The 9246-nt window shown below is 42.3% G+C and overlaps 1 protein-coding gene across 5 annotated transcripts in view; it reads left to right on the plus strand.

Annotated features, from left to right (window-relative positions):
• Nucleotides 1-5347, plus strand: part of EXD2 (exonuclease 3'-5' domain containing 2) — a 96051-nt gene extending 90704 nt beyond the window's left edge. For all 5 annotated transcript variants that reach the window (XM_059914503.1, XM_059914502.1, XM_059914504.1 and 2 more), the window contains one exon: nucleotides 1813-5347. In XM_059914503.1, coding sequence (XP_059770486.1) covers nucleotides 1813-2029 — 217 coding nt within the window. In that variant the 3' untranslated portion in view covers nucleotides 2030-5347. The remainder of the gene's footprint in view (nucleotides 1-1812) is intronic.
• Nucleotides 5348-9246: the final 3899 nt, after the last annotated feature.

A 9246-nucleotide genomic window follows, 5' to 3' on the forward strand; every position in this document is an offset into this window, starting at 1 on the left:
CCTTCTCTTTTCCTATGAATTACCTGAATAGTGTTTGTTTGACTTTGTTATTTCAAAAGGCACTGTTCTTTAAACTCCATCAACTCCTAAAAAATTATGTCAAAATTTCATTTGGGGATCATGATTTATTTTCATCCTGTTTTTTTTTAACCTCACTTTGTAATTGCCTTTCTTTTTTCTTGACAGGAAAAATAATCACTCATTTTGTATGACACTATCTACTTTCTTCTTAAAGACATTTTCATGTAGCCCTCAGACTTCATGTTCTAATTTGGAACGATTATTTCTATGCCAGCAGTAAAGGAGTCGTTCTGAGATTTATCTTTTCTTTCCAGGGATACATTAGTTCTACCTTAAAACTCATATCCTCTTCTTTCTCAGATTTCTTTTTGGATTTGTATCCTGAATTTATGCTTTTTAATTGTTTATAGTTTTTTTTTAAAGGTGCATGACCAAATAAACTTGCTGAGTCTTTTTGTGCTGGAAAGCACCTAATTTTGCCCACATGCTTGAATGCTAATGTGGTTTCCCTCATACCATTGTTACTCCATTGTTGTTAAACATTAGATTTTGCTCATGAGAAGTCTAGTGTTTGTTTAATACTTGCTCCTATTTTTTTAAAAGAAAGTTTAGAATCTTTCTCTGTGGAGTTCTGAAATGCTCACCAGTCAATACTTATATGTGAGTTGTTTATCTACCTCTCAGAAATTCTTCCAAGTTTTCATTTGCTAATAATCACTTCCTTTTCACTGTCAGTTCTGTTTCTTTTATTATTAATAGTAAGTAATGTGGTCAGTACCCCAATTTGAAATAGCATTTCATATTTGTTCTTTCATTTGGCACTAACTACTTTAGCAAACACAAATATTAGTAAGACCACGTTCATCCATAAGGAAATAAAACATGCAAACAAATAATCACAATATAAGGCTTTTAGGGCACATTTCATTAAATGTCTTGTACACTGATGTGTATAAAATCAATGACTGATTAAAAAAAAAAAAAAAGAATTGCAGTACAATACGAGGATGTTTTTAAAAGCATCAAAATAACCAACCCTTTAGGAGTCAAGCAACCTCTCCATAAACCCCTGTCGAAGCGTCTTGGCCCATAGCATTTGGAGCCACTGTGATACTGTCCTGAGCTTGTTTCCCTCAGACCCTTGTCCTTTTTTTTTTTTTTTTTTAAACATCTTTATTGGAGTATAATTGCTTTACAATGGTGTGTTAGTTTCTGCTTTATAACAAAGTGAATCAGTTATACATATACATATGTTCCCATATCTCTTCCCTCTTGCATCTCCCTCCCTCACACCCTCCCTATCCTACCCCTCTAGGTGGTCACAAAGCACCGAGCTGATCTCCCTGTGCTATGCGGCTGCTTCCCACTAGCTATCTATTTTACATTTGGTAGTGTATATATGTCTATGCCACTCTCTCACCCTGTCACATCTTACCCCTCCCCCTCCCCATATCCTCAAGTCCATTCTCTAGTAGGTCTGTGTCTTTATTCCTGTCTTGCCACTAGGTTCTTCATGACCTTTATTTTCCCTTAGATTCCATATATATGTGTTAGCATACTGTATTTGTTTTTCTCTTTCTGACTTACTTCACTCTGTATGACAGACTCTAACTCTCTATTAACAATAGCCAGGACATGGAAGCAACCTAAGTGTCCATCATCGGATGAATGGATAAAGAAGATGCGGCACATATATACAATGGAATATTACTCAGCCATAAAAAGAAATGAAATGGAGGTATTTGTAGTGAGGTGGATGGAGTTAGACCCTTGTCCTTTGTGTCTTGACAGGATCTCCAATGAAAACTACATTCCTCACGGGCTGAAGGTGGTTCAGCGCCACACCCAGGGCGGGCTGCGCTCCCTCATGCAGCTGGAGAGCCGCTGGCGGCAGCACTTCCTGGACTCCATGCAGCCCAAGCACCTGCCCCAGCAGTGGTCGGTGGACCACAACCACCAGAAGCTGCTCCGGAAGTACGGCGAGGACCTTCCCATCAAGCTGTCGTGACAGCTGCTTCCCTTCCACGTTGGGACAGCTGGGAAGCTGCAGCCAGGGGTGAAAAGTCACCTCTTCCTGTTTTAACGTCATTGTCGAAGGCTGGTGACACAACTCACAATACTAACCTGTACTGATCCCAGGACGCTTCTGGTGGAGCAAGGTGTTGTTTTCAGGGGGAGCTTATGGTCTTGAATTTTAGTAGGGCAGGGTGAGAGCTCTTTACTCCACCCTCTTATTTTATTTTTCTGGACAAATGGGAGCCTTGGCCTTCATTTTACTCTCCCTCTTCTGCTTTCCCTGTACAGGCGACAAATGAAGGGTCCTCCCTGAAGTGTCTTGTCAAGACACTCTGGTTTTTAATGCTTTTCCTCCCTGTCCAGCATGTTGGTTCATCTCAAACAGGAGCTGTCAAGTATTTCAAGCCCATCAGGTTAGGAGGGGAAAAAACGTTCTTCTAGAGGTTGTAGAGGAGAAAAGGGGTCGGATTCATATTCCCAGTTCAACTTCATAATTGGAAATTCTTTGGCTTAATGCTCTGCGGTAATTCACCTGGTTGGGATCCAGCCCATCTGGGTTGCTTCGGTTTATTTCACATGCTTGAAAATGCTCCCGTTTACACATTCAGGACCAAAGCAGCAACTTCCTGCCATATGTTTTCACCCTAACGCTGGAGCGAATTCTTTTCTGGAAAGAGGCCTTCAGCCTGGGTGGGGCACAGAGAAGCACAAGAACCATCTCCCAAGAGAACTTGGATAACTTGCTCAGCTTTCCCTTTCAGCTGTTTCTTGCAAGCCTCCTGCCCAGAACGGCAAGGTTTTTAGCTTAATCCCTTTCTGAGAGGAAGGTTATCTTTTCTCAGAATCAGTATCTGGTCCCTTCAGTGTTCCATCAGGTTTGCAATACTGACCTCTTTTAAGCTCTTAATTCTTTCCCAGAGTCATTTGGTTAGGTTGAGAGGATTTCTCCATCTCCCTTCATGCCTGGGATGCCAAGACTAATTAATACATTTCGATGTTCAAAACGGTGGTATTTCATCTTTCCAAGCGTGAGGGCACCACTTGGAGCACGGAATCAACTTCTTAGTGGTTAGTATTTTTACAAAGTATTAGGAAAACTTTCTTACCTTACAAGATCTTAACAAGCTTAAAAAAGAGCTTTATGGGGCTTCCCTGGTGGCGCAGTGGTTAAGAATCTGCCTGCCAATGCAGGGGACACAGGTTCGAGCCCTGGTCCGGGAAGATCCCACATGCCGCGGAGCAACTAAGCCTGTGCGCCACAACTACTGAGCCTGCGCTCTAGAGCCCACGAGCTGCAACTACTGAGCCCGCGTGCCACAACTACTGAAGTCCGTGCGCCTAGAGCCCATGCTCTGCAACAAGAGAAGCCACAGCGATGAGAAGCCCGTGCACCGCAACAAAGAGTAGCCCCCGCTCGCCGCAGCTAGAGAAAGCCCGTGCGCAGCAACGAAGACCCAACGCAGCCAAAAATAAATTAATTAAATAAATTTATTAAAAAAAAAAAAAAAAAAGAGCTTTATGGCCAGAATTCAACAAGAGCTCTGTTGTTTCGGAATTGTGCCCGAGTTGGTGATGGTTGCTCTAACACTGATAAATAAAACAGCTTCTAAGCACAAAGTTCATTGATTGTAAATGTAAAACCTTTTTCTTCATAATTTTATAGAATCGGCAAATACTCTTGGGGAACGAGATCTTTATGCTATAGGTCCCTGCCGTGTGGCAGCCCATGATATGTGTGCAGGTGTCGTCGTGTGCCTCCGCCAACAGCTTTGGCCTGTCGACAGCAGCCCACAACACGTGCACACCCTGCAGTTTGTTCCTCTGCCCTTTCATCCCCACTCATCCTCGAATAGGTGTTTCTGGGATCTAAACTAGAAAGTCTTGAAGACAAATAGTACCAGCTGCTTTGGGGACCGTTTGTTCAACACACTAGGTTATTATGGGGCAGGTTCCTCAGGGGCTGTTACTGCCCACAGCCCGGGGCAGAGAACCGTGGAGACGGATAAGTGGTTGTCGTAGTCAGGCTTGCCACAAGGGGGCGTGGTAGATCTTGCTTTATATTCATTTTTGAGAAGTAAGGGGCTTTGATAACATGGTTTCTAAACATAACTCATGACTTATGTTTCAGATTGTGTCTCACTTTGAGTCATTTTGACAGCTTTACAAGAAAAATGTCTTCCTCTGAAACAAGAGAGTAGGGCTCTTCCTTTCTCTTTCCCTGTGATCCTCATACTGAGAGGTGAGAACCACGTTAAGAGGTCGTTTAAGGCGCTGTGGTTGCTGCGGAAGGGGGAATGGTTTCTCCAGTAGAGCTCCCTGCAAACCTTAGTAATGTAGAGCCAGCAGCCATGGTAGAGGAAACATCTAGACTGTGGCACCCTCGATTTCTCATCCTTTTCAGAACAGTGACTGTGTAGGTTTGAATCTTTTTGTTTTCTGAGTCAGCCTTGGACGCCTTTCTCTAAGACTGACAATGGCTATCTCTAGTGAGTTATTTTAGGGCGGGCATATTTTAACATAAAATTTTTTTCTGATACAAAAGTAATGTGTATGCTTGTTAGAGACGAATCTAAAGAAAGAATGAAAATCCATCTTCCCTCCATGTAGCACAGAGCTAATCTCTGCTGGTATGTTTATGAATTTCCTTTCAGTATTGAAAAACGCATATAACATGTAAGGTGTTTAAACAAACTGGAGAGTTATATATACAGCTTGGTATACAATTTGCTTCCCTCATTTAACATCGTATCACAAGTAATTTCTTGTGTCTTTAAATCTTGGAAAGTAGATTTGCAGTAACTCTACCTTACCTTATTATCCATTCCCACACTGTTAAATTTTGGTTGTTTCAGATCCTTTGTTAATATCAATGATGTTGTGATGAACTTTTTTGTGTATAAATCTTTGACTGTATCTTTGCTAACTTCTTTAGGTTAGAACTCTAGAAATTGGGTTGCGAGGAGGGGGACTCACACTGCTGGAGTGAGTACAAATTGATATCACCTTTTAGGAATTTCTGTGACGGGAATGCTTCCCTTTGACCCTTTTACTCACGTCCCAGTGCATTTGCTGAGCTTCGTCCCCTGTGAGTAGAGGTGAGTGGACAGTGTCACAGCAAAGGCCTCTCTGAATGTGCCTGACCGTTATGATTGCAGGCTAAGAGTCTTTTCTCTGCTTCCCTTCTGTCTGTCTCCCATCCTTTATTGCCTCATTCCCCCTTGCAGCAGTGTTTTTTGGAAATACTGTTTGTTTTAAAATAAAAATGTAAAAAAATTTAATTAAAAATAAAAAAATTTATTTTAAAATAAAAGCTATAGACTTTTTTTTTCCTGATTGACAAGCAATTAGTGATTTGCCATCCTTAAGTGAACAAGGCACAATATTCAGGGATTTGTTGCCTCTTAAGAGTGCAGCCATAAGTTCCTTATTCTTATCCATGTCACGGACAGAGATCAGATGACAAAATGTGTCCTGTTGAAATAAAGCCATTTTAATCCCTCATTTTAGACTCTTAGGGACCCAGCAAGCAGAAACAGCTTTTGTTCAGCTTTGTATTCTAATGTTTGGGGGCCCTAACATTTGACTATAATTTAAATTCTTTGTTACCTTGCCTCTCTGAGTTTTTCATTCATTCATTTACCTTTTCTTCCTTTTTTTGTTTTTTTTTTCTTCATTGTGTCTCATCCTCTGAGAGGTATCAGAGTTTCTCAGTTTACTAGTTTGCTAGTTGTTACATATTTTAAAAGGATCCTTCTTTCTGGTCTCTTGTCTTTTCTGTGGTTTACCTGGTCATTTTTTTAGAGTACTTCATCCCTCAGGAATACAGTGAGAATCAGTTTTTCTTGGATGAAATAAGCTGTAAGAGGGTATAAGAATGATTCTCGTATAGTTAACTCTTGATCTGAGTAATATAAAAATAATACATAATCCTCAGAATACTCTTATTTTGGAATTCAGTTATGCTTTTTAGGTATTCACCAAGTTGCCCCCTCATGCTGGAGCCAAATACCTTCTGTCTTTCCCCAGTCCTGGGACAGTTTTGCATCAGGTGATGGAGCAGGGCTGACATGCAGCCAAATGTTCGTTCCACTTGTTCAAAAGTACCTGTTCCACCTACCCTACCAGGGAGATGTCTTTGTCTGTGGCACCAAGGTCCTTACTTAACTGGCAACATGTTGTTTGGGAAGGTGGGAAGTACATTAGACCATTGTTTCCTTCTAACCAGCTTTGCCTGTGGCCAGCTCTGGTTATTGGCAGTCCCTAGACGCTGTGGGTACTGGACCAAATGGGCAGTCACGTGGGAGATAACCAAGAGCTAACTTGCTGTGCATAGGAATAGGGAATGTCGAAGGACCTAGTTCACACATCCTGGGCTGTTCCCTCCTCCAAGGCAGTGGTACTTGCTGCCTTAAAAGGTCATTCTGTGCTCTGACTGAATGGAGATAGTTAACCTCATACCCTCCAGATTGAACTCAAAGCATTTTCCCTCCTTGCAACTTCCTTGTTTTTAATTCTTGAATTTTTCTCTCTTGCTCGATGGGTAGCCTGTTGCCTTTCTGCCAGCATAAGCTTCAAGAGCTGCTGAGTTTGCAGTCAGCATTATTATAAGCGTGATGTGTGGTTCAGATATTCCTGAGTTGGAGAGGCTACTTGTATTCTACTCCTGCTTCCCAGAGATCTCCCTTCTCAGGCTGCAACATGCTGGGGCAGAGTTGGGATTCTGACTACTCAGACCACCAGGGTATCTATTAAGTCCTGGATAAGAATCCAAAATTTGAGCTTAGTAAGCTAACAGGGCTGAAAAGAAATAGGAGATTGAGACACAGGTAGTTTTAAAGAAGATACATTTATTTGGTTGGTGGGGGTGATGGGAGTATTGTCTATGGACTTTGTATTTTACTTTTTCCTAAACTCAGTTGTATAGTGTGTTGGAGGATCAGAGGAGTGGGTTGGTGACCTGGGTTCTGGTTGTGGTCATCAGCTGGGTGTCTTTGGACCAATCACTTAACTTTTCTAGACTCCTTTCTGTACCTGTAAAATTAGGAGTTTGAATTAGATGTGCTGTAGGGGCCCTACTAGTATAGCATTCTGTAATACATCCCACAATTTCTTTTTTTTTTTTTTTTAATTATTTATTTATTTATTTTTGGCTGCATTGGGTCTTCGTTGCTGCTTGCGGTCTTTCTCTAGTTGCAGAGAGCGGGGGCTACTCTTCGTTGTGGTACGCAGGCTTCTCATTGTGGTGGCTTCTCTTGTTGTGGAGCACGGGCTCTAGTTGCGTGGGCTCTAGTAGTTGTGGCCCACGGGCTTAGTTGCTCCGCGGCATGTGGGATCTTCCCGGACCAGGGATCGAACCTGTGTCCCCTGCATTGGCAGGCAGATTCTTAACCACTGTGCCACCAGGGAAGCCCCCCAACTTTTCTTTATGTGGCCCTTTCCCTGGGGTGCTGTGTACCTTCTGCTTCATCGCACACTCTCATCCCACCCCCAGACCTGGGAATGGAGGCTGTGCGTGAAAGGAAGGGGGCGAGGGAAGCAGGATGACACACGGTGTCCTCCTGGCCTCCTGGCCTCGTTGACTAGGGAGAAGCCTGCTCCCTCCATCTGGAGCTCCACTGGAGGTCAAAATACTCTTCTCACCAGAGTTGTACTGTGTGTGGCCTTAGGGAACTCACATTTCTATTCAGTTCACTATTTAACAGTAAAGAAAGAAGAGAAATCTTTATCTTCACCCACATCGCCAGTGCTGTAAGGCTTAATAAGGGAAAAGCACAGAGTAGAAATGAGGCAACTTTTGCCAAGTGTTGTAAATGGGAGGATGTTGGTGGGGGGTGAGGAGGGGAAGAATGTTTCTCAGTTTAAAGATAGGAGAAATTAAGGCTGTGCCATAGAGAGAGAATTGAATAGAATTGGATACCTGAAAAGGAAAACATTAAACCAGTAAGTTAAAAATATTCTTTTTTTATGTTGTCAGGACTGCCTAAGAAAATTTGAGGGGTCCACTGTGTTAACACATTGTTCTCCATCCGTGAGTCCTGAGACAAGATTAACTCCCAGGGAGACTTGAGAAGTCTCTGGGGCCTGCCTCTGTATAACCCTGACCTGCCTGGGACTTTGTCCTGCTTACCTTTGCCTGGCCACCAGTGAGATGGGACATGTGCAAAATGTAAAGTTTGTATTTTATAAGCTGCTGAGAGACATTTTTCCCATTTCCTATATATCCATTCCCTGTGACCTGGCAGGAAATACATTTTCCATTCCATCCTTGTGCTTAGTTTCAGTCCCAAAGAGGTATAGTGTATTGGCTTTTCTTTGTGTAGCACAGATTTATTTGTACCAAGTATGCTAAACTTGAGGCTTTTTTCACAATAATCACTTCGATGTAGACATGAGCCCCCATTTTCTACCAAATTGGGGTCATTTTGTTGATGTTCCAGAAAAAATGACCAGATAGCCAAAAGAGAGGCTAAAGTAATATTTCTCTGCCCTCTCCTAGATGGACCCTAACTTGATCTAAAATGTTGACATCTTTTGTTAAATCTCATAGAGCCAACTGGAGCCCCAGTCAGCTGGCTTGGTTCCTTTCTAATCAAGATCTGTATGTTTGGCCCTGGAGGTTTGGTCAGCCTGAGCCATAGCACACACGGCTCCCTCTGAGTTCTCGGATACAATGAGCAAGACTAAAGTTGGCTCAGAAAAGGGACAGAAGATGACTTGGGTTTAGTTTTTCCTTTTTTAAATGTTATACAAGTGCAGAGAGTTGGCTGCCATCCCCCTCTCAAACCATCAGCAGAGCTTGACCTTGGCCAAGATTTTGCCTCATCCTCTCGGCATTTTAGCATCGAGTTGCGTTTCAGCCATGGAATGCTTAACCAAAAGCACATGCTGTAGTGGTAGTTTCCAAAGAGCAAGGTTTTGCAGAAAGTCCGCAGCGTGCTGTTTTCTCAAAACAACAGTTTTCTCCGAACCGCCAACCCAATAAACCCCCAAATGGTGATTCTTTGGTTTATTTGTACACAAAGGCTGGGATTTTTGTTGCTGTTAATAATACTTTATTGGAGTACAATATAATGAACATACAATAAAGTGTACAAATTTTAAAAGTACAGCTCAGTGAATTTTTACAAATGTATACACCCGTGTAATTATTAAGGGCTGGAGTTTTTTATATTACATGAAACATACATCCTGATGATGTACAGCTTGGGG

The sequence above is a fragment of the Balaenoptera ricei genome, chromosome 2 (genome assembly GCF_028023285.1).
Source record: "Balaenoptera ricei isolate mBalRic1 chromosome 2, mBalRic1.hap2, whole genome shotgun sequence".
NCBI lineage: Eukaryota > Metazoa > Chordata > Mammalia > Artiodactyla > Balaenopteridae > Balaenoptera > Balaenoptera ricei.